The following is a 26,287-nucleotide window of genomic DNA, read 5'->3' on the forward strand; positions in this document are numbered from 1 at the left end:
CACAAAATATCTGAACTAACATTAGCATATTCTCATATTCAGAAGTGCCACGTGAGCTTGGCGACTTACAGGTGTCCCAAGTGAGCTGGGACTCCTTTAGACTCACGTGGATAGCTCCAGACAGCAACTATGAGAAATTTGTGATTCGGGTTCAGGACGCTGAAGAAGAAGAAGAAGAAGAAGAAGAACCACAAAGCATTGTGGTTACTGGAGAACTTCGGTCTTTGAAAGTGATGGATCTGAACCCAGCCACAAAATATCAAATCACCTTACATGGTGTGATTCAGGGATCTAACACTAAGCCTCTCTCTGGTGAAGTTGTCACAGGTACCTATCGAGAGAATATTTCAAAAACATCTTGCCATCACTGTGCTATTTGCTGCCCACCATTCTTTTCCACAACATCACATGGTTTGCACCTCCACTGGCTTGTTCTATTTTTGGGATCACAAGAGTCATGTTTCTGCTTTTGCTTGTTAAGTTCATAGCTTTTAAATGAAGGAATACTGCACTCTATACACTGAACCTAACTCAACTAAGCACATAGAAGCTACTCTGTAATGTTGGCTTTTTCGCTCAATATAAAAATGCAAGATAAAGTTAATAGAGTATAGGTGTAAGTACAGGACATCCGGGAGATCTGTTGGTCCCGATACTAGGGGGCTTGGCCAAGCATGTAGGGGAGTGACAACACCCCATTGTGAATATTGGGGCATCAGGGGTGATCTCACCACCTTAGGGGCTTGGTTGCACCTCTTCTGCAGTACCTGCCCCCTTCCCACACTTTTAGCGCTCCTGTATGCACTACATTTTATTAAACTCTTTAGCATCACCATCACTAATAGCAGATGACTGCTCACCATCAAAGGGAAACTAAAGTTTGAAATATTGCTTCTATGTAATATAAAATATTTGATATATTACATATCGCAAAATGTCTATGTCAAACCAATCCATAAAATACTCCAAGCTTGCAAACACGTTTTTCCAATGAAAAGCATATGATCTTATAAAGCAAGGGAATGTTAAAATACAGAGAAAATGAGCTATCAGTACAAAAATCTAATAAATAGGGGGTCAGTGAATAAGCTATGGCACTGCAAATACCTCTTAGACTGGATCACAGTTTACAAGCCCATGGCATTGTGTTCCAAATGAAAAGCAGACTGATTGTGGCAGAAGTCAAAGTGATGCAGGCAAGGGCAATAGAGTCTATTAGCTTTCATGTGAAATATAATACCATAGAGCTTTCAACTGCATGCTGGTATGGCAAATCTTATTTAAAATTGTATAACCCCATATAATTTATACATACACACATACATGTAAAGGCTCAATTGAATGGCTTTTGAAGTCATTGCACAGGATTATGATTTGAAGAGTGTGGTAAAAAGAAAGGAAAATTGAATAAGAGTCAAAATAAAACTCCCAAGTCTTAGATAATAAAATATAGTTATATCACTAAACTAAAGTGTATCCTATATGGTATTATTATACAACAGGTACCAGAACCTGGGTAACTACAACTCATAACTGGAACTGGGCAAATACTGGCTCTTAGAACTTGTCTCACTTGACAAGCTTATACCACATTCAATACAGTTAGAAAAAAAATTTGATCAACATAAATATTAAAGTCAAACACATAAAAATGATACTAACAATTAAAAAAAATACAATACAGAAATAAAAACAATTTCTCTGCTAACTTTTGCATATCAATCCACAAACGCTGTTGCTTTCTTATAAATTAGCTTCACTCATTCACTCTTCTGCCTTTTAAATGCATGATTATATATAGCTGTAAGCATGCAAGATAATTACCAAAGGAAATGGCTTCTGTAGGCAAATGTAGGGTTATGTGAAACCCTTGGCTTGATCGTGATTTCCGGCTACAGCACAGAAAAATGCTCCAGACTTCTGCTTGCTTATTCTGGCAGAGCTTGTGGGCTGCTGATGGAGCATCCATTTGGGTGATGTTGGAAATGTCATTGATTAATTGAATCACATTTTCCCTTGCTCAGAAAACAAGCCAGAAGTAGACAACCTATCCGTCACCAACATAACACCCGAGAGCTTTGATCTCTTCTGGACAACAACACAGGATTCTTTTGAAGAATTTATTGTAGAAATCAATGATAACGACAGGTTATTGGAGCCAGTAAAATTTAATGTCTCTGGCAATCTCAGGAATACTCTTATCTCAGGGTTATTGCCAAGCACTGATTACACCATCTACCTCTATGGCATTGTCCAAGGTCATCGTACGCCCTCTATTAGTACTTCAGCTACTACAGGTATTGGATCTTCTAGGCTTTTTACTCATCTCAAGGCACAGCAATTCTTTATTTTACTTTTCTAGAGCACCTTACTGTACTATCAGTTTCTAGGTGTGTGAGTGTTTTTGTCATGTCTACCGATTTTTTTGTTGTACTCTTTTCATTATTGTCTCATATTGTCACTAGTTTTAAAGTATACTTTGCATCTACTCACAGTGTAGACTAGTGATAGGCAACTTGATACATTTCAAGGGATGCAATAACGGGCTTCTAGGCTTCAATAGGGCTGCACATTACATTTAATCTCAGAAATAGAGTTCCAGTTAATCAAATAAATAGATACCTATCTGTAATAACATAACTGTAGGCATTTTAAAAACGCATTACAAGCTATAACAAACAAATATGAGGACCTAGCAGGAAGAAGCTGGGGCTAAAAGCAAAGGCTTGGAGGCCCACCTGTGCCCACCACTGGTTTAAATGACAATGTTATGCACTGATGTTCATCCTATCAACACACAGTTTTCCTGAAGTACAAACACACCAAAAGTTAGGGGTCGAGTCGAGTCTCAGTTGGAAATCACTTTGAGGTTCCGAGTTCAACCGAGTCCCGGCTCGGGTCTACAGTACTGTCCGTTCAGAACTCGGATTTAAAAACCCAAATGACATGATTTTAACTGTTTTTTTAATCATTTTTTTTTTTAGATTTTTATAGATTTTAAAGGGATCCAAAATCGGACCAAAACCGAATCCGAACCAAAACATTTGAGGGTGGTTTTGCCAAAACACCATGATGAATTAGAACCAAAATCAAACACGGGGGTCCACACACATCTCTAGAAACTAGTAAAAGTGTCTCATGACTTGCAGATATCGCAGTTTTTTCTTAAAGTTTCATTCCACAAAATGGCTGATTCCACTGTGTGTAGGTGAAGAGTTCAAGTGGATTAAACAAACTAAAAAAAACAATGTTTTTGAAATAGAAGAATATAACATAATATAATTTATTCAGAATTTCAAGAACATAGCCCTATAGCTTAGAAACTTCAAAATGGATTATGAATTTGATAAGGCTTCAAAAAAACTTGAATGCAGTAGATAAAAGTTAATTTATTTTTTTTAAACAAATTTTTTATTGAAGCATCAAGTGTCACATTTACAGACTTCACAATGAACAGTAATACAAATGTTCATAAAAAATGAAAAGCAATAATCACAAATTGTTGTACAATAGTGTAAATGGTGTATAACTTCATCCAAACACTAAAGAGAGGAACCATTAGGTTCTGTTCACATATGGAATCAGTGCTATACAGAAGAAAATTAGAATAGTACAACAAATCATTATAAAGACAATATAAAAAAATAAAAAAATAAACTAGATAGCCCGCTGTCCCCCCCAACCCCCCACAACCCACCAAATGTACTATTGAAAGGAAAAATTCAATGCTGCAATCTTATCGGAGGGTCATTAGCTGCAAGTTGTAACATATACAAAGATGACTTCTGTAGACTATTATGGATTTGGGTATGCAAAGGGGTAGAAAGTGTATCTGATAAAAGTTAATTTCTAATGAATTTATATACTGTAACTTTAAAAACACATAGATCAGTGTTCAGTGCGTAAGCCAGAAAGTTTGATAAAGAATGTGATGCAATAGCTACATCATAAACATATTTTTACTTTAATACTTTTCTTTGAATGTGTGGTGAGTGCTGTGTGTACATGGGGAACTATGCCTATGAGAATGCAATTACACCTTTACAATACCATATATCAAGCAATCCGTGTTATAAATCTGTAAAGCTTATCAACTATTTATTTTTTATATTATTTACAGTAGTGTTTTTCCACACTTGAACCTCAGGACCCCTAATGCCAGGTACACACTTGTGCTACCAGCAATTGTGCCGATGTCCAGGGACACCCTGGACATCGCATGATTGCTGGTACACACTGCAGCGATGAATGAATCTGTCGCTAACAGGCACGGCACCGGATGAGTTATCATCAGGTTGTATTTGCAGCACATCAACCTGACGTCGCATGTGGCCACGGGAGTGTGTATATTGTACATAGACACTGCACGATATGCACGAATGATTGTTCCAATTTGGACAAATTGGAACAACATCTCTCCAGTGTGTACCCAGCTTAGCAGTTCATGTTTTCCAGACCACCTGTGGATCTTTAGAATGTGTCAGTTGGTAAAGAATACACTTGTGCGCCAGCTAGGTGTCTGGACAGGGTGAACTGTTAGGAATTCTGAAGATTGAGCTTAAGAAACACTGTTTTACTGTATAGAGTCCTTTCAAGGGGACAGCTATCCAAATTAAAGACTGGCCTCAAGTTAATAGCTGATAACTGCAAATTTGTTTTGAACTTACTGTAATAGGAAACTCAAAACGCTGTACTGTATATGGTGTTTAGTCATTTTCCTCATGAGCAAAGTTCCCCTTTAATATATTTTATCTTCAAATGTTATGTTAAGTATTCATGTGATTTATTTTTTTTTCCAGTTTTTTTTTCCAGGCAATGATCATCAAAATGCTTGTGCTTTAAAACTTCATTATTTTTATGCTTCTGGCAAAATCTAGCTTCTTCCAACATACATAGCAGTAACACAGTACTAACAATACACTTTGATTTTTTTCGCCCTTCTTCCTTTTATGGTATTCTTTTCAGAAGCAAAACCTGAAGTTGAATACCTTACGGTTTCCAAAATAACCCCGGATAGTTTCCATCTGTCATGGACAGCTGACGAGAATGGTTTTGACAACTTTATCATTAAAATACAGGATGCCAAACAACAGTATGAACCAATTACACTAACAGTGCCAGGCAGTGAACGCACAACAGTTGTGACGGGACTGAGAGATGGTACTGACTATGAGATTGAGCTGCATGGTGTTGCTAGCAGTCAACGCTCTCCGCCAATAAAAGGAGAGGCAACAACAGGTATTTCCATTCAGTAACACAGCAAGCAGCTCTGAGAACTGCAGGGCACACCAGAGGGAATTTGCAAGTTTAATGATTTCTCCATTACAATTGTGGAAATTTTACAAAAGCACATACCTTTAACCTGGAGAATATGGTTTACCTTCCAATTAATTATCCCCTAAGATTATAAGTCCCCTGGACACAACTAGAGTTGAGAGCTGTTCGGGTACGGTCGGATCTCAAAAATGGCATCTTATTGGCTATCCGGCTCTTGCATGTTTTCCACAGCCAATAAGATATACCCAAACTTGCACTAATTTAGTGAAAAGAACCGAGTAGAATTGAACCACTCATCTCAAGACACAACATCCTAATTATTTTCATAAAATAACAGCAACATTTAAAAGACCATTTTACTGATAGTGAGGTGTATTAGTATACTGTAAATCTGCTAATAACATAAAAACCTGAATATGATCATAATCAATTATAATGTATTTTTAGAAGATAAATGTTGGTGTGCAGTCAGTTACTATAATACAATTTAGGAAAAACATTGAGGGGAGGGCTTTATCATATCTTCTAAAGAGGAAAAGTGGAGGTGTTGCCAATTCCAACCAATCAGCTTATAGCTATTAGAGTATGTTATAGAATGTATTAGATAAATGATAGTTATAAGCTGATTGGTTCCTATCTGTAAAACCTCCACTTGTCCTCTTTCGATGGTTTAATAAATCTCCCCCTTAGAACCTAAGATGTTTTCTTGAAATTAGCATCAGTTGACAAACACATGTACTAGCTCAAATGTAACTCAATTGGTATTTATGTGTGCCAATGAATATAATATACCATTGTAAATTATATATATTATATAGTTTGGGTATAAAAAAGGCATTATTTCTTGTAAAATTTAACCGTCCTCCCCATCTTGCCCAGTAAGGATTGTCAAGCTGTGACTCCTATATCTTTAGATATGCCTTAATGTGTCATACCATATACTGTATGCTGATAGACCATATATATATATATATATATATATATGTATATATATATGGTCTATCTATATCCTTTACAGCTTCATTTAAGAATGAGACATAACCTCTTTAGCACTTGCTGCAGGGGCTATGTCCTCCATTGTAAGATTAGCTTGCAGCTGTAAGACTCTAATGAGGACAGGGACAAGGCAGGACCTCACCAGAGGCATAACTAATGTTATATTCCAGTGACATATTCTTTAGTATCACTGTGATACCAAACAAAATATTCCACTAGCAAAAAGTATCAGTAATAAATGGAGCCCTTAATATTTAACTTGATAAGCGTAGCTTTCAAAACTCTTCAAAAAAGTTGACCTTATTGTGCAACATTGCCCAAAACAAGTATGCCTTCCATAAAAATGTAATAGTAAAGCTCTAGAAATCAGATACATTTTGAAATCATTTATTTTTCATCATAGTCTCCTTTGAATATATTTTTTTTACTGGTTAGTCTATGATTTGACAGAATGAAGTTACACTAAACAGAAAGCCATATTGAAGAATGATGAACGTGTTGTGCATGGAATTTTATTAGCAAGTGCTTAGTGTTTACATCATTGGTAGAACAAGGCCAAATAATTTCTCACCAAGAGAAGCTACAGATGTCTGAGAGTCCTTCGGTTCTTTGCTATAAATGGCAAAAGTAGATGCAATATTAGGTAAACACAGTCAATTACCTAGATATAAACAACTGCCTTCTGCTGCAATGGAAAGACAGGGAATATGAATGCTGTGTAATTATGTGCAGCCAAAAGACAATGCCTATATAAATTTTATCCAATGTATTAGTGGTGAGCATTTAAAACACATAATATTCCAACATTTCCTATTTATCCCAGTATAAAGGCTCTTGTCCTTTCTTTCCACTAATTTGACATCTGCAATTCATTTATGATACTGCTAAATTGGAGTTAAGCCGCATTTAACCAATTTACCCAATCGTATTTTATTTGGAAAAGTAGGAAAATCGGAGCAGTATAGTGTGGTCTGGCTGTAACTGGTTATGCTTCAATGTATGCATGCATTATATGCAAGGGCACCGATAGGGGGGGCATGTACTATTTACCCGGGCCGTTGAACGGGCCCGGCGGGGGCCTGGGTCCTGCAGCCTGACCCCCACCCCGCCCAGCCGCCGCTGTCAAGTTCGGGCAGCAGGGAGAGAGGACTGACTGCTTCTGCAGCAGCCTCTCTCCCCAGCCCAGCACACAACGCTGCTGTCACGCTATGTGCCGGGCTAGGGAGAGAGGCTGCTGCAGCAGCCATCAGACCTCGCTCCCTGCGTTATATGCGGGAGGGCGGAGCGATTGCGCCCCCACCCTCTGACACCTGCGCCCCCTTTGCGGTGAGAGCGACCGCGAACATAGTGATTTTTTTTTCTGAATGAGGGTGTCTGGCCACACCTCCCTGATTGGCCACTCCCCCTCCCTGTACCTGGACCTGGCAGAGCTATCGACAGACATCCCTGATTATATGCAGGGCTATAACTAGGGGTGTGCTACCGGTGCCACCACATAGAGTGCAAGGCTCTGTGGGAAGCACCATCAGTGCCCCACAGCCCTTACTTCTGGCTAGCAGAGTCCCTGGAACAGAATCTGCAGCCAGGATCACTGCTGGACAGTCCTATATACGATTTGGACAGGCACCCTACAGTGTGTGCAGCTGATCTGGAATGTCCTCAGGACTCTCCAAGTCAGCGCTGCACTTACCGGTGCTGCTAGCCCAACCCCCACTGCATGACATCATAACATGTTGCGCCCAATGTCACAATGTCAGGCGCTAAGGGGGCAGAGCTTGCATAGAATGAATTAAAGCCCTTTTACGGCCCTGATTATATGTATGTTAAAGTCATATTACTTATACACCAAGCTTTGTGGGATGGCACAGATTGATTCTTCAAGGTAATAAATTAGTAAGTGACTTTCACATTTGGAAGTCAAAGATTGTTCATCTGCAAGAGGATGGCAAAGCTGGACAGTGCTCTAGCAAAGAAAGATTTATTGCTGAAGCTTATTACTTACTCATGACACAAGTCTAGGTGGTGGGTCTCCCTAACTAAGCAGCTTTGTCCAGAGGGTCTAGGAAGAATTAAACCCTGTCTAATTTAGCAGTTAACAGTCTTATAAAACAGGAATCTGAAGATAATTGAATTGTTCTTAGTCTATAAATTCCACACCAAGTGAGAAGTGCAGACAGTGCAGGAATGCCAAAAGCAATTCCAATAAGCTACTGACGTCTCTGGGGAGCAAGGACCTTGTGGCCAAAAACCTACTCATAGCTTTGTGCTTTGTGCTAGAAAGTAGAAAAGTGTGGTTTTAACAGAATTACACAGTAGGACCAAGTGATAAGATCTAGGGGAATACCATAAATAAAGATAAGTATTGCAAATATATATTTTAGAGAGTATCTCTTATATTATTTACTGGTCAGGTTCAAGTTCTTAAAATGTACTCACACTTTGTATAAAGATTAAAGGGATGCTATTGTGAAAAATATCACAGTGATAATGATATGTACATTTAATATAAGCATATTCACATATGTTCAACTGACCCATCAGTGACTGCCTCCAATGTGGTGTTGTAGACCAAGATTGCATTGCTTTGGTCTCTTTGTTAATGGTGGCAGAAGGACCACGGCACTTATAGTTCCGAGCAATATACATCTATCTGCTAAATTTAAAAATCAATATACAACTAGATTAAATGAGATTAATTATCCTTGAAGACACCAACTTATTTTTTTCCAATGGTCCAGTGGTACTATACTAATGGGCATCGTAGTAGCTGCAGAGAAATGTAGCCTCTAGAACCAATATTACATACAAATGTGTAAAGCAGTAGGGATATTCATGCAGAATAACATAGCATGGGGGAGATGTACTAATCCTTGGAGATTGATAAAGTGGAGAGTGATAAAGTACCAACCAATCAGTTCCTAACTGTCATTTTTCAAACACAGCCTGTAAGATGACCGGAGCTGATTGGTTGGTAATTTATCACTCTCCACTTTATCACTCTTGAAGGCAGGGGCGTTTTTAGAGAGGAGGGGACCCGTGTGCAGTCTCCGACACAGGCCCCCTCCTCTCCATCCGGCGGCCGGCAGCGCACTATGCTGTGCGCGGCCAGCGCCGGAGTTATAGACTCTGGGCACTAGAGTGTGCCCAGAGTCTATAGTGTATGCACAGGTAACCGAGAAAATGGGTGCGGCAGCCATTTTCCCTGTACTGCACACGTGCATATGGCGGGAAAATGGCCGCCGCCATTTTCCAGTCGTTTTACAGTGCCGGACTCCCGCGCCAACGTGGGACTCCAGAGAGATAAGTATTATTATGGGTACAGGGTGTGCGGTGTGGGGCCCCCCTGGACCTAGGGGCCTGTGTTCCCTGCACACCCTGCACCTATTATAGATACGCCCCTGCTTGAAGACTTAGTGCATGTCCACAGCTAGGTCTATTAAATGAGCAATAATGTATAAATGTAGTCTAATTACAAGTGAGGCATACTGTATTTGTCTATCCTTTATTTAGGTCAGCATAGATGCATATATAGGTCCAACATTTCCGTCCTCTCTGGGACCATTATAAAAAAAAATAGCACCCCCAATATTTGCACAAGGAAGCTTTCCTAGTGTCTATCATGTGTTACACCGCATTAATGTTTTTACTTATTTGAGTGCGGACTCCACCTTGGAATAAATGTATACTGTATATACATATATATACTATACCTGCCAGGTGCTCTGCAGGAGAAATGGCCGCATTCTGTAAACAAACAGGTCAATGCAAAATGTCATACTGTCCATGTATCAGTGTGCACTTTCATCATCACGTGGTGAAACTCTACTTGTTCGCACTGATATGTTGACCTGATAATGTTTTGTATTGATCGGCATGCTATGGGATCTTTTATCTTTCATTGTTATGCAGAAGAAAAAAATCTAACATGTTACTATGACATCTTGACGGCTAACATGAAATGTGACAACATAACTCCTACCAAGAACATGAGAATGAAATAATTGACAGCTTCAAGTGGCAAGAATTCTAACTGGATTCATATCATGCATGTCATGTCTGTAAAGAACTTTTTCCCTCGCATTGTATTGCAGCATTGCAAGCTTTTTTTTCCTTCAGGATTTCTTGAAGAAATCTACACAAGTGAATGTCATTTACACCAAATGCCTTGTTACGTGCAACTAATTTAACACTGCATGCTATTTTTATTTGTAGGTTTGCTACAAATATGTATGTATATACATGTCTGTGTATATACATCAATGAATGGTCACATTGTTCTTTTCTAAGCACTGATATGGAAATCTTCACCAGCTGTCCACTACATTGCTCTTGTGTCTTTATCACTTGTAACATAACATTTTCTCTACAGGTGACTGCATAACTGCCACTCTCCTGCAGCTGGATCCCCGACACATATAATGAAATGTTTTCTTTTTTACTTTCCATCGCACTTTCTATACTGAAAAATCATCATTGCATAACCTGTTTCTTCTATACAAGAATGCACTGTAATAACAGGAATGGTGACAACAAAGGCATTATTGAATTCTGTGTATGAGGCTAGGTACACAAATGCATGGAGAATTCTACAGTTAAATTGCCTTTTTGAAGCTAGTTAACTGCATGCAAACAGATATGCAATAATAGTCATTTTACCTATTAAGTCAATATCTCTTTTGTACTTCTATATGCTTTTAGCATGAGTTGTGCTGCATACATATATATATATATATATATATATATATATATAGTGTTTGACATTTTCTATTGTATGACATTAGCCAAGAGTGAACATGTAATACATCATGAAAACACAGAACAGGTTCCATTTAAAATATGGAATGAGACACAGGAGGTATATTTACTAAACTGCGAGTGTTTAGAAGTGTAGATGTTGCCCATAGCAACCAATCAGATTCTACTTACAGTTATCTAGCACCAGAAGATAATAGCTAGAATCTGATTGGTTGCTATCGGCAACATCTCCTCTTCTAAAAACCCGCACTTTAGTAAATATACCCCACAGTCTCTAGTAACATTGCGTTGGTTCATTTACATTGCAATTGGTCATGTGCCCCTCTGCACAACAAAGATTGCCCCTAAAAATGTGCCCTCTCCTCCCCTTTATCTCCTTTCAATAATTTGGTTTTGTAAGCTGAAATTTCTTGCTTCCACTGCACCACAAATCACTAGGTGTACCCACCCCTTCTGTCCAATCCCTCTGATTTACTGCTGCATATATAGTGGCAATTGCTCAATTTAAGGGGTACGGTTGGTCCAAGAATGTCTTTTGTGCTGTGGAGAAGCCACTTTGTAAATGGTCTACAATGAGAAACTGGCATGAGATTTCTGAACATGCTACAACCAGTTGACAACTCCCCAAAGACAGAAAGAGTCAAACTATTTTTGTTTTTGTTAAGTTATTTTCTATATTGCAAGACTGACATAATCAGGTCTGACTCGTACTCTTATTTCTTACATGGAGATTTGCAATGATTCCATTATTCTTTTAACATTTTAATTTGTGCTACTTGTATGTTTCATTGTCATAGCTTTTAGCTCTGAGTATATCCATCAGGTGTACAGAAAGACGTTGATGGATGCAGACATTTGAAAGGGCACAGAGCTTACAAGAGCTGCATGTCTACCAATTGATTTACTTCTTTAACTACTACTGGAAATTGGCAGACAAGCGAGCGTACCCCTCTTATAGAGAGACTTGGCATTTTGCAGTAAATAAAATTAAGTTCACCCTTTTCTGGTGTCCTTTTTGGCTTTGATGCCTCAGCAGAAAATAAATAACTAGATATTTCTTCTAAATTTATTAACTGTGGAACATTAACAATTTACACCTCCCTCTGTTCGCTGGGAATAGGTTAGCTGTATTGTTTCAATGATTTCATTGAATATGTGTCTCTTTTTGCTCAACTCTCTTTTTCTCTTGTGCTTCTGGCACTAACATAAGGGATTTGGAGCTAGCAAATATCTTTTGTGTGTTTCACTGTTGACTACTTCTTTCCAAATCAATTTTACCCCTTGCTCTTCTGTTATACTGGCAGTCCTCCATCAAACCTTTTAATGTGGGTTGTTTGGGTTTGCTAGCCATTACTAATGGACTTTTCTTGTGTGGGCTATTTATTCTGATTGAAAAAAATCTGCATTTTCTCTGTAGCAAAGGGTTCGTCAAAAGCAGATTAAGAAAAATGGAGAAATATCTAGTGGAAATGAGAACAAATGGTTGTGGACAGATATGAAAGAAATATTCGTCTATCCTAAACTGCTTCTAAATCTGAGTGTTTGGGATTGTGCATGCTAACTACTAAACAGATTAAGAGTGACAGGGATTTTATTGTCTAGAACTTGGGTGTTCTTTGCAGATTGAAGGGTTACATATTTAGCTGAGAGATTTAATAAAATGGAAATTATCTCTAAAATCTATTTTAATTCTATATTTAATTACAAATAGGTACAGTATGTTTTGTTTAGAGAATGCCCCACTATGGATGCACATTATAGAAAGAATGGAGGTGATACAGAGGATCTGCTTCAACTGAAAGAATCAGACAGGGGTTCTTCTGTTCTGTTCTTCCTATGGGAAGAAAGACTAAGGAACTTTTTGCTTAGAGGCTATTTATCAAATCTTCTAAAGAGGACAAGTGAAATTGTTTTCTATAGCAACCAATCAAATTGTAGATATCATTTATCTGGTACTTTCTATAAAATGATAGCTAGAATCTGATCGATTGTTACATGAAACACGTCCCTTTGTCCTCTGTAGAAGGTTTGATAAATCTCCCCCTTAGGGAAGTGGTAATGGCCAATTCATGATATGAATTTAAATACTGGATTGGGTGCCTTTCTGACAAAACAAAATAGTCCAGCTACGATCATTACAATGCACTAGCGGGATGACTTATCCAGGGAAGGAACTAATGTAATTGTCATTTAAAGGGTCAGGAAGTATTTTTTTAGCTGCCTTGTTAGGATTTATTTTGCCTTCCTCAATATTGCTAGTGTGTATAGAAATCAGTTAAACATGATGGACTTTCATGTATGTTTAGTATTGGTAACTTTACAGTGTAACTAATTTTTGAAAAAATATGTTTATAATTGCTTGATAGAGAAATTAGTGTAGTGCTATTTAATTTATAGGCAAAATTTTTGTTCATATATATTTATTTAATAGAACTGCTGCTTCCTACAAGGGACTATAAAAGCATTAGCAGCAGTGTCTGTCATAAGGAAGATAGACGTGCTTCAGTCACAAGACAGAGAATGCAAAAATTTGTGTCGAATTTTAAATTGAAATACAATAACTTATTATTTTAAACCACAGAAAACATCCAGACAGCTTCAATTGCTTTTATCTGATAAAAGTCACAAGTTATAAGGAAGCAAGTTACAAGTCTGATCCTACAATTAGATTATCTGTTTAGAACAAAAAACAAGTACAGCAAGCCCTTAAATGCACCACTTTAAGGACGCAAACTGAACAAAATACTTGAGAACAAAGACTTTATAAATGTATTTATAGGGTTCCATTATTACAGCAGCTGGGCTATTTATTCTATTCTAGTAAACTTTGTTGCCTAAATGAATATCACATTTAAAATGTTGCAAAGTAATGGCATATTATCTATGCTATATATATATATACATATATATATATTTATATATATATATATTACATATAGTATATATCTATATGTATCTATCTGACTCTCTCTCTCTCTATGTATATATATATATATATATATATATATATATATATATACAGTATATGTATATATATATATATATATACATATATATATATATATATTACACAATGATGTCCGGCACTCCTGTCCTTTAACATCAACTTGCCCGATGCCTCTCCTATATAAACGTATATATCTACTTAGCACTGGACGGCACTCTGGGTCAAATAACTTCATGAAAAAAATCTCCAGGACACTGAGATGGGGTCAGCGTTTCAGGCGGCAAACCCTTTTATCACAAGTGTCCTGGAGATTTTTTTCATGAAGTTAACTGAGCCAGAGTGCCGTCTAGTGCTAAGTAGATATATATATATATATATATATGAAGTTTTCCAAAAGCCACTTTATCCTTTTGAGGTAAAGACATTTTGTAAAATATTGATTATAGCTCAGTATGTCGTATAAATGCTAGTCATTGGCGGTGGCTAGAAGTCCTGGCATTTTAAAAGAATCCGTAGTTACTTAAAGTAACTCAACTAGTATTTCTAAGTAGCTTCTGTTATGTGTCTGCAGCATTGGGGTCTCCGGAAGGACTTTCTTTCTCCGATATCACTGAGACTTCTGCGAAAGTTATCTGGCTAGCACCAAGGATCCGCGTTAACAAATTCCTGATTACTTATGTTCCTGCAACTGGAGGTAAAATCACGTTTGATAAGTAATAAGCAAAATACAAAGTCTGCATTAGTTAAAAAACGTTAAAAAAAAACAGATGATTCCAAAATGATGGGAAAATCAGAACTGATGGAAGTCTTGCATTTTGTAAATCTGTGCATTATCCATTCAGTTATATGACAATATTCTGTTAAAATTGAATTGATAACATAATTAATCAAGAAAATTAAGCTCAGGGTTGACAACTACTGCATAAAATTGTTTTGCTACTTAGGTGTCAGCAACACTGTGGAAGTGGATGGATCTAGAACGCAAACTACCTTAGTCAACTTGCTACCAGGTGTAGAGTATATTGTAAGCATTAAATCGGTGAAAGGAAGTGAAGAGAGTAAACCAGCTTCTGGTACTCTGACCACAGGTATGTACTGTAGAACTATGCTCCTATACTGTATATGGAATCATTCACCATTTATATACTGGGGAAGCAGTCGGGAAGCCGACGGACGAAATCCCAACCGCCGGCTTCCCGACTGTCTAATCCCGGCAAGGTACTAATGACAGGTGTCGAAATCCCAACGCCTGTCATTATACCTACACCGGGAGCCCGACACCCTACGCCGGGCGCGGACAGCCGCAGGGGGGAGGGTTAGATTAGGGGCTCCCAGGAGGGACTTAGGGTTAGGCACCCCCCTGAGAGGTTAGGGTTAGGCTAGGGGAAGGGGGGTTAAGGTTAGGCACCCTCGGGGGGAGGTTAGGGTTAGGCACCCCCCGGGAGACTTAGGTTTAGGCTGCGGGGAAGGGGGGATAAGGTTTAGGCACTTAGAGGGGGGTTAGGGTTAGGCACTTGGGGGGGGGAGTTTAGGGTTAGGCACCCTAACGGAGGGTTAGGGGTAAAATAAGGTTAGTTAATACTTACCTTTCTCCTTCATCCACTAGGGGACACTGGAGCTTCATGACAGTGGGGTATAGACGGTGGGTTGAGTTGAGCCTGGCACTTTAAAAATCTACAAGTGTGACTGGCTCCTCCCCCTCTATGCCCCATCAACCCCAGTTTTTAGAATGTGCCCGAGTAGAGCCGGTGCACAGGGACTGTCTCCAGCCCTTATATTACTTTTAAAAGAATCAAAGTCACAAGAGGACAGGCAGACTGTTAGCTGTGACAGTCTGCCTGCATCGTGGGAGCCGCCAGAGAGGGGACCACACGGCTACTGCAGCCTGTGTCCAGTCACCCTATGGAGGGGAGGCTGCTTTAGGCAGTTAGGAGTCATCAGACTCAGCGGGGCCCGCCACAGCTACCACTGGCTTGTGTCCGGGTCCCCGCTATCCCCTCACTGCCCAGCGCTCTGGCCGCAGCAGCCCGGTGAGTAGCACACCTCTCCTGACTAGCAGGAGAGGTGAAAATAACTGCTGGGTCTGAAAACAGCGCGCGGCTGTCAGCCCTGCTGTCAGTTGCCACGCTGGTGTTGTGATAGAACACCGGCGCTGGCTGTTAGGTAGGCGCGGTCACAGCAGTCCTGCCTCTGCGTGCCGGTGCTTGTGTAAAAGGCACCGGCACGGTTATCACTGGCGGCGGTCGTGCCGCTGGCCCCCGCTGTCATTGCGGGGATGTATAAGTGTATGCCGCGCGTATACAAAGCGGCGGCCATTAGGAGGAGGAGCTTATGGGTCCCTCCTCCTCTTCCTCCTTCACTGCCTGGGCTAGTTTGGCGCGCTCTGAACGGGAGTGGCGCCTCAGACTGCAGGCACTGAGCGGAGGGGGAGAGAAGAAGACTGAGAGCATCTACAGGGGGTCTGTAAATACAGAAGGTGGTTTTAACTACTTTCTGGTCCTATTGACTGCTCCTCCCTTATATGCCTGTCTGCCCCTGTTACTGAGTTGCATTATTCTTGAAATTCTGCTCCTCCTATACTGCTCTGCCTGCAATTTGAGTAGCATTATTATTGAAATTCTGCTCCTCCCTTATTGCTCTGTCTGCTCCCATACTTGAGTAGCATTATTATTGTAATTCTGCTTCTCCCTATACTTCTTCTGCATTCCTGAATTGTATGTGGTGCTTGTCTGTGAGTACACGATGACATCCAGGACAGAAAAAACTGCATCACAAAAGCTGTTTGCCTGCACTAAGTGCAGGAAGAAGTTTACCCATGCTCGCTCCGAAGGGTCTTCCCTGTGCGAGACGTGTGAAGCAGACAGTGCTAACACGCAGTCTGTCACTCCCTCCTTCATAAATAGTTTGGCCGGGGTCATGGCGGACCTTTCTTCTGAATTAGCCGCTTCCCGTAGGGAACGGGAGTCTGCCAGAGATCTACCTGGCACATCTCACCCTTCTTTTCTAGCAGAACCAGCGTGGGCTCAGAATTTAGTCCGCTCGGTGAATAGCCTTGCTCAAGCGATGGGTTCTGCGTCTAAAGCTCCTGAAGCTACGGTAAGTCGCTCATCTAAAAAAAAGGGCTCTTCCGGCGGTTCTCCAGTCGGATGAGGATTCGGCAGCGGATCACTCGTCTCAGGAGGAAGGGGAGATGCTGGACGAATCAGACGTAGAGACTTACTCACAAGAACCTGAGGCATTGCAGGGTATTGACGCACTCATTCTAGCGGTAAGGGAAGTTCTTAAGATTTCTGGCCAGGAAGCTCCAGAATCGTTAGAAGACTCCTTATTTGCCAGGTCACAGAAGATGGCCGTCACATTCCCTGTTTCTCTCCAGTTGGATGAACAGATGACGGCAGCCTGGCAGAATCCGGACCGTAAATTCCAGATTCCTAAGCATTTTTTCTCTCTTTACCCATTTCCTGCGGAAAATAGGAAGAGGTGGGAGACCCCGCCACCTGTGGATTCTTCGGTTTCTCGGTTGTCAAAGAAGACCACGTTACCTGTTCCAGGAGCTACTACATTGAAGGAAACCTCAGAGCGGAGATTAGAAACCACTTTGAAATCCATTTATACGGCCGCAGGTGCACTTCTCCAGCCGGCCTTGGTAGGATCTTGGGTCAACAAGGCTGTGGAAAAGTGGGCGGAACAATTGACTGAGGGTCTTAGATCCAGCACTCCGCGGGCAGATCTGATTACCTTGGCAGAACATATTCAGGAGTCTGCTGTATACTTAGAAGACGCCTCCAGAGATATCGGCCAGGTAGGCGCTAGGATTTCTGCTTCGGCGGTCTCTGCTCGCCGGGCACTTTGGCTTCGTGCCTGGCAAGCGGATGCAGAGTCAAAAAGAGCAGTGGAAGCTCTTCCTTTCACAGGCGATATTTTATTTGGTCCAGAGCTGGACAAATGGATCTCGCTGGCCACTGGAGGTAAGAGTACTTTTCTACCTTCATCAGCACCTCCTCCACGTCGCTCGTTTAGGGGACCTTCCTTTCGTTCCTTTCGAGCATCGGCAAGATTTCAGGGACGATCGCGAGGTTCGTCTTCAGCGGGGCGAGGAGGCCGTGCTAGAGGACGTCAAGCAAATATTGGCCGCCGTCCAGATCCCAAGCCAGCAGACAAGCCTGTGGCATGACGGGCTCCCATCCCATCTCGGAAATCCGAAGGTGGGGGCTCGCCTCCAGCGTTTCTCGGAGGTTTGGAGACGGACTTCTCCAGACACTTGGGTTCGAAATCTGGTATCTCAAGGGTACAAGATCGAGTTCGCTTTCACTCCTCCTCGGCGTTATTTTACAACAGGTTTGCCCGTTGATCCCTTGAAGCAACTAATTTTGCGTCAAGCGATCGAGAAACTTTTGCTGGCCGAGGTCCTTGTGGCGGTTCCCACTGCACAGAGACAACAAGGGTTTTACTCAAACCTTTTTGTGGTTCCGAAACCAGATGGGTCAGTCAGACCCATTCTGAATCTGAAATCCTTGAACCAGTATCTTTCATTTCACAGGTTCAAGATGGAATCTCTCCATTCTGTCATTGCGGGACTAGAGGCAGAAGAGTTTCTGGTGTCGATAGATATCAAGGACGCCTATCTGCATGTCCCAATTTGGGTTCCTCACCAGGCTTTCCTCAGATTTGCCATCAGGGAAGCTCATTTCCAGTTTCAGGCCCTGCCATTCGGTCTCTCGTCAGCTCCCAGGGTATTCACCAAAGTGATGGCCGTCATGGTGTCTCACTTGCGCTCTCGGGGGGTGACGATAGTCCCGTACCTAGACGATTTACTCATCAAGGCTCCGACGGCAGAAGTCCTTTTACACCAAGTGTCCCTTACACATCAGATTCTCATTCAACATGGATGGATTGTGAACTTCCAGAAGTCTCAGTTTATGCCGTCCCAGAGACTTCAGTTCCTAGGAATGATTCTAGACACTGTTCTGCTTCGTATATTCTTGCCAAGGGACAAGGCCATAGCCATACAGGAGCTGGTTAGTCTAGTGCTCAGACCCAGGAAAGTATCTGTGCATCTTTGCATCCGTCTCCTGGGGAAAATGGTGGCTTCCTTCGAGGCCATCCAATTCGGCAGATTTCACTCCAGAATATTTCAACTGGATCTTCTGTCTCAGTGGTCCGGGTCCCACCTACAGATGCATCGGCTGGTGCGTCTGTCTCCCCGGACCCGCATATCCTTGCTCTGGTGGCTTCGGACGGAGCATCTGTTAGCGGGTCGGCGCTTCGGAATTTGGAATTGGACCTTGGTCACCACGGACGCCAGCCTCCGCGGATGGGGAGCGGTGGTTCTGGACAATCACTTCCAGGGGCTTTGGTCGCAGCAGGAGTCCCTCTTACCAATCAATGTTCTCGAACTGCGGGCAGTCTACAGAGCTTTGATACAGGCTGCTCCTCTGTTACAAGGACTTCCGGTTCGGATACAATCCGACAACGCCACTGCAGTGGCATACATAAATCGCCAAGGGGGAACCCGCAGTCGGATGGCAATGAGAGAAGCCAGTCGCATCCTTCTGTGGGCAGAAAGACACGTAGAGGTCATTTCCGCAGTGTTTATTCCGGGGGTCGACAACTGGGAAGCGGACTACCTCAGTCGTCAGGATCTTCATCCCGAGGAGTGGTCCCTTCATCCCGAGGTCTTTCATCAACTGGTTTGCAGATGGGGGAAGCCACAGATAGACCTGATGGCATCTCGGATAAATCATCAACTACCCCTTTACTGCTCCAGGACCATGGATCCGGCAGCGGTGGGAGCGGATGCTTTACTGATCCCTTGGCCGTACAGCCTTGTGTACCTGTTCCCACCGTTTCCGCTCCTCCCTCGGATTCTCAAGTGGATCAAACGAGAGTCGTCCACCGTCATCCTAGTGGCTCCGGATTGGCCTCGTCGGGTTTGGTACTCCGATCTTTTATTCCTTCTGGCAGACGAACCTTGGCCTCTTCCGCTACGATCGGACCTTCTACAACAGGGTCCATGTGTGTACCCGGATTTACGGCGGCTTCGTTTAACGGCGTGGCTATTGAGACCGCCATCCTAAGAAGCCATGGAGTTCCTAGGTCGGTCATTCCTACCATGCTTAGGGCTAGAAAACCGGTAACATCAGCGCATTATCATCGCATTTGGAGGGCTTATATCTCCTGGTGTGAAGGTCGTGGATCCTCCACTTCCTCTTTTCATTTACCACGTCTTCTTCTTTTTCTTCAAAAAGGCCTCGATGCGGGGTTACGCTTGGGATCGCTTAAAGTGCAGATTTCTGCTCTTTCTATTTTTTTCCAGCGTCACCTAGCTCTGATTCCGGAGGTTCAGACCTTTTTTCAAGGGGTACTTAGAATTCAGCCTCCCTTTGTGCCACCCACGGCTCCTTGGGACCTGAATCTTGTTTTATCTTTTCTTCAGTCATCCACCTTTGAGCCTTTGCAGGAGGTGGAATTGAAGTATTTGACTTGGAAGATGATCCTTTTATTGGCCCTGGCTTCGGCCAGACGTGTGTCTGAACTTGGAGCCTTGTCCTGCCGTTCCCCTTACTTGATTTTTCACGAAGATCGGGCGGAACTTCGTACCCAGCCTTCCTTTTTGCCCAAGGTGGTCTCGGGTTTTCATCTGAATCAGCCGATTGTAGTGCCAGCGTTGTCGGACTCTTCTGGGGATTCTCACTCCTTGGATGTGGTTCGGGCACTTCGCATTTATGTGTCCCGTACTGAGGGGCTACGTAAATCAGAGGCTCTATTCGTCCTTTATGATGCTAATCGGCGTGGCTGGCCTGCGTCTAAACAAACTTTGGCCAGGTGGATTCGTCTGACTATTCGTCAGGCATATGTTGCTTCTGCTCGACCACCGCCGGTATCCATTTCTACGCATTCTACGCGCTCTGTGGGTACTTCTTGGGCGGCATGTAGAGGTGTCTCGGCTTCACAGCTTTGTAGGGCAGCGACGTGGTCTTCGGTTCATACTTTTGTACGTTTCTACAGATTTGACACTTTTGCGGCTTCTGCTTCAAATTTTGGTCATAGTGTCTTGCAGGGCGTTCAGCACTCTCCCCCCCAGGAGGGTAGCTTTGGGACGTCCCCACTGTCATGAAGCTCCAGTGTCCCCTAGTGGATGAAGGAGAAAACAGGATTTTGGTACTTACCGTTAAATCCATTTCTCCGATTCCACAGGGGACACTGGACGCCCACCCAGTGCTTCTTGCCTGTTCTCAGTTGCTTGTTCTGCTTCAGTTCTGTTGCAGTTTGGTCTGTTTTTATTGTGTGACTGTTTATCACTGCAGCCTGCTGTGTTCTTGTAGTGTGTCAGTATGTTGGATGTTTCTTTTCCTGTTCTCCTTCTCTGTTCTTCAGTCTGTTCTCCGTCTCCTCTCGGGCTCAGTTCTTTAAAACTGGGGTTGATGGGGCATAGAGGGGGAGGAGCCAGTCACACTTGTAGATTTTTAAAGTGCCAGGCTCAACTCAACCCACCGTCTATACCCCACTGTCATGAAGCTCCAGTGTCCCCTGTGGAATCGGAGAAATGGATTTAACGGTAAGTACCAAAATCCTGTTTTTGTAGCTTCGGGATTTTCACCCCTGCCGGGCTTCTGCTGTCGGGATTTGAACCGCCGGCCATGATCATATTGATTCCATATACTGTTACTTATGTATGATACATATATTACAGAAGTAATGGCTAAACTTGAAAATGTTAATACAGTACCTGTTCTCAAAGTTAGAACAAATCCCAGGGGCCGGACACAATTATCCACAGTAATTAGCGGCAAACCGGAATTAACACGGATTTCTGTTTAAGTCTGAAATCCGCAGTAAGTGCCCTCAGTGCGGGTTGCTCAAACACATTAGCCCTTATCCTGGATCCTATGGGTTAATGTTCGTTAGCCGCATTTTTTCCAGCACGAGGAAAAGGTACTGTCATTAAATAGCTTCTGGAGTAAAAGAATGAGGCTACCAACCTTTTCCTCACACATAATGCAGCTAATTGCATTTGGCCCTGAAATTCAAAGAACTATTGACATTAATCATGCTAGTTTGGACTGAAGCTAGACTTTCTGTCACTCATAGGGGGGTATTCAATTTGGCTGCGAAAAGCAGTCGGGAAGCCGACGATAACTTATCGCCGATTATGTCATTTTCGCATGTTTCAATTATCCCCGTATTCAATTATAAAGACTTTTCGCCGGTGCGAAAAGTATTTTTTTTAAAATCGGGGATAACTTTTCACCATGTTTTACATGGCGAAAAAAAGTGCAGAATTGGGGTTTAGGGGTGCAGGCTTAAAAAAAATATTCTGCACCCCTGGGAGTGTCCTATAAAAGTAATATGTGTAAAAAAAAATCCTCAGGGCACCCCAAAAAAAGGTCTTGAATTTTGGAGTTAAAAAAAAAAAATTGGGGAACAAACTTCTAACCTAGCATAATTGATTCCTAAGGGGTTCCCAAGTATGCGGCAGGTGTTTTAAAGAATGCAGGTGGTAGCGGCAGGTGCATTTTTGATGAATTTGAAAAAAAATATTTTAGGGACTTAAAAATATGCTTACACCCCTTTCATGTACCCCAAATTTGATGGCCATAGTTATTTTTTATTTTTTTTAAAAGATAAATGCTCTTCTTCACCTGTTCTTCACAGGTGCATTTATGCACCTGCCGCGGCTATTTGAAAACCCAACTCCCTTCAGGAGGCAAAAACCGGGGGTACCCATAGTGATATCCAATGTCTGGACATCTTTAGGGGGATCCCAGGATGATTTCCCGAATATTTTGCCTGCACTTTCCCATACTTACCTTTCCGCCGGGTCCCGTTTTCGTCGGAACCAATTTGAATACTGGGATAAAGCGGCCACGCGCCCGATACTTTATACCAGAAAAATCAGTGATGATGGCGAGAAGTCCAACCTTGGACTTTTCGCCATCAAATTGAATACCCCCCATAGCATAGATTCAGTTTTGTCCCCTTCCCCCAGTACATAGATTCACCATGTATCTATATTATAGCCATATAATGCAGAGAACGTCAATGACCACCATTGACCACCATACAATACAAAGAGCTAACAGTAAGCATTACAGTGACAGCAATATCATGCAGAGAATATTACTGTGGCTGCCATGTAACACAGAGAGCATCACTGACCACCATACAATACAGAGAGTATCTCTGACTGCCATATAATACATAGAGCATCAGTGATCAGAGAGCATTCGTGAATGCCCTATAAAACAAAAGGCATCAATGAATGCCATATAAAACACAGAACATTAATGACTGCCATATAAGACAAAGAAGTCTGACCACCATGCAATACAGTGTTAGTATATTAGATTGCCTTACGATATCATTGCATCATCAATAATTAATCCTTTCTCAGAAAATTATTAACTACATACTCATCATTGTGACATAACAACCCCATACATTATAATTAATATAATAATCCTCTTTACAATAATTACCTTTACATTCATCATTATTAATTAGCCCCAAATTCAACAAATATATCTATTTATGTATATTAATTCCTTAATTACTTCCCTCAGTCTCATTAAAAAAAAAACCTTAGTTTAGTTAACCCCGTTAAAGCATTAACCCAGAGCTTCTCATTACAGTCCAGATTTTAAGGCTATCCATGCTTGAGCCCAGATGGTTAAATCAAATTGACTGAGGTACAAATTAAGTCATCTGTGCACAAGCATGGATAGCCTTAAAACCTAGGCTGTAATGGCCCTTACCCAATTATAAAAACTATTACTACGATAAGCTATACTCATCCCCCCCTTACACTAACTGATGTGTTGGAAATGTCTTCTGCCCCTCTGGTTGTACTTACACAGCATTTAGAAAGCACCAAATATTCAGCCAGTGCTGGACAGGTACTGCAAAGACTGCTGTCAAGGTGGCGGAGGAGCTATTAGAAGGGAGACAAGGGGCATGCAGCCTATTGCTGCCTCACATGGCCTCTAGGAGGGGATAAACATATGCTGACTGTCCTCCCTTAATGCTCAGTCCTCTCCCTGGGAATGCAGCTGCAAACTCTAGATCCCCCACTGGCTCCCATCTCTCAGTCACTCAAGGCATGTGCTCCACCTGCTCCTCCTCTAGCTGTACCCCTGCTGCTGATACATACACCACACACACACAAACACATACACATATCCCAGTATTTCAAATGACAAAAGGATGATTATGGCCCCCATTTACTAACGAGTTTTATCACCGAAATGAATGATAAATGTCACTGTGTATGATAAATGATCCTCCAGCCAATCAGCTCCCAACTGTCAACTGTTAGAAAAATGACAGTTGGGAGCTGATTGGCTGGAGCACCATTTATCATACACAGTGACATTTATCACTCATTTTGGTGATAAAACTCGTTAGTAAATGGGGGCCTAAGTTTGATGTGATTAGATTCACTTTTATGTTTCCCAATGACTTCTGAAATATACAAAACAACGGGAAGCCAATGGATGGCTTCCCGACTGTCTAATCCCGGCAAGGGGTTGAATGACAGGTGTCGAAATCCCGACGCCTATCATTTTACCTACATCCGGCTTAGCTATCAAAGGAAAGCTGAGCGCGGACAACCGCGCAAGGGGGGGTTAGGTTAGGGCCTCCCAGGGAGGGACTTAGGGTTCGGCACCTCCATGGGAGTTTGGGGTTATGCCAGGGGAAGGGAGGGTTAGGGTTAGGCACCCCCAAGGGGAGGATAGGGTTAGGCACCCCCCCCCGGGGGACTTAGGTTTAGGTGGCGGGGAAGTGAGGGTTAGGTTTAGGCACTTAGAGGGGGGATTAGGGTTAGGCACTTGGGGGGAGGTTAGGCACCCCTAAGTGAGGGTTAGGGCGTAGAATAGGGCAGGAAATACCTTGGGACGATCGGGATTTTCACTGCTGCCGGGATGCCGCTGTCGGGATTGGAATCATATTGAATCCAAAACAATAGACTATACACTACTAAAACATACAGCAGACCTATAACAATTATGATAATGCTAATGTATTATCTGCAATACTTTTTTGAATCTCAGAGCCAGTGAGACACTTCTGAAAATTATAGTTACTGACAAATAGCTCCATAGTTGCCATGTTCAGTATGCTGGCCCAAAAAGTGTGTGATTCCCTGTGTCAAATTAAAATTTTTAATTTTTAAAACATGTCTGAAAATCTACACAGCAGAAATCTGTGTTCAGCGTTTGTGCGGCTATCTTACAACATAACTAACATGGTGCTCCAGCTAATTAGACCGAGAGACAAATGACCAGATCTGTACACCCACATGTGTGGTCAAATTAGACCATCTACTCGATTGGTTCAAGCAAAAGCAATTAGACAAAATCTAACAGTTGACATCACTATTTCATTTTTTTCATTTGATGTCTGAATTATCTTCTAGCACTGGACAGTCCATCGGGACTCAGAGCCATTAATGTGACCGATTCTGAGGCTCTCGCACTGTGGATACCATCTTTGGCATCTGTGGACAGTTACGTTATATCCTATTCTGCACAGAATGGTAAGCATCCCCAGCTTTCTCACACAATTCCTGTATCTTGCTCCCTTTCGCATTGTATCAGAGTCTGCAAGAGGCTGATAATTTCATTTAAATTTGGTCATCACTTTTCTATATTACAGCTCCAGCGGTAGATGTAACAATCTCAGGTAACACTGCAGAAAATGATATAATTGGGCTTCAGCCGGCTACTGAATACACTTTGAAAATTTATGCTGTTAGAGGACAACTTCGAAGCCGTGAAATATCTACAAAATTCACCACAGGTACAATAAGGCCATGGTGCATATTATTATTATTATTATTATTATTTTATTTTTTGACATATTAATATGTTTTATATTAAAAGAAATGTATTGAGTGATGTTGATGACATAACACTTTTACCCTAAATTAAGCATTGAAAAACAGTAATTTAAACATGCCTGTGATAAACATACTGTAGGTGTATTCCAGCCATAAAAAATAAATAAGTGGCAAGGCTAGGTGCGGTAAATAGTCTTTATCTGCCATCAATGTTTTGTTTCTTTTAGTTGAAAAGGATTATTTGTTCTCTAAAAGCAGAAGATGGCTTATAGTTGTCATATAGTACTTGACATCATGACTAACCTGAAGGGCTGTATTGACAGAAAATGGAAATTTGCAAAACCAGGTGTCAACAACAAAGGTCTAAAGGCAGTTAGGTAAAGAATGGTATTATCACAGTTTGACAGATGGAAGCAAGCAAACCTGCAATTGTTTTCAATTGTGGTCAAATGTTTAGCTTGTTGAACTGTGGT

General features: G+C 41.7%; 1 protein-coding gene across 4 annotated transcripts in view; it reads left to right on the forward strand.

Annotated features, from left to right (window-relative positions):
- The window catches only part of TNC (tenascin C), a 127,735-nt gene that overhangs the window by 64,687 nt on the left and 36,761 nt on the right, over window positions 1-26,287 (forward strand). Inside the window, exons 11-17 of one of the 4 annotated variants that reach the window (XM_088467110.1) lie at window positions 43-327; window positions 2,025-2,297; window positions 4,966-5,238; window positions 14,547-14,669; window positions 14,920-15,063; window positions 25,392-25,511; window positions 25,631-25,774. In XM_088467110.1, coding sequence (XP_088323236.1) covers window positions 43-327; window positions 2,025-2,297; window positions 4,966-5,238; window positions 14,547-14,669; window positions 14,920-15,063; window positions 25,392-25,511; window positions 25,631-25,774 — 1,362 coding nt within the window. The remainder of the gene's footprint in view (window positions 1-42; window positions 328-2,024; window positions 2,298-4,965; window positions 5,239-14,546; window positions 14,670-14,919; window positions 15,064-25,391; window positions 25,512-25,630; window positions 25,775-26,287) is intronic. The other 3 variants (XM_088467117.1, XM_088467121.1, XM_088467124.1) reach the window with 3 other exon arrangements.

This window comes from Taudactylus pleione, unplaced genomic scaffold (genome assembly GCF_031769625.1).
Source record: "Taudactylus pleione unplaced genomic scaffold, aTauple2 ptg000009l, whole genome shotgun sequence".
NCBI lineage: Eukaryota > Metazoa > Chordata > Amphibia > Anura > Myobatrachidae > Taudactylus > Taudactylus pleione.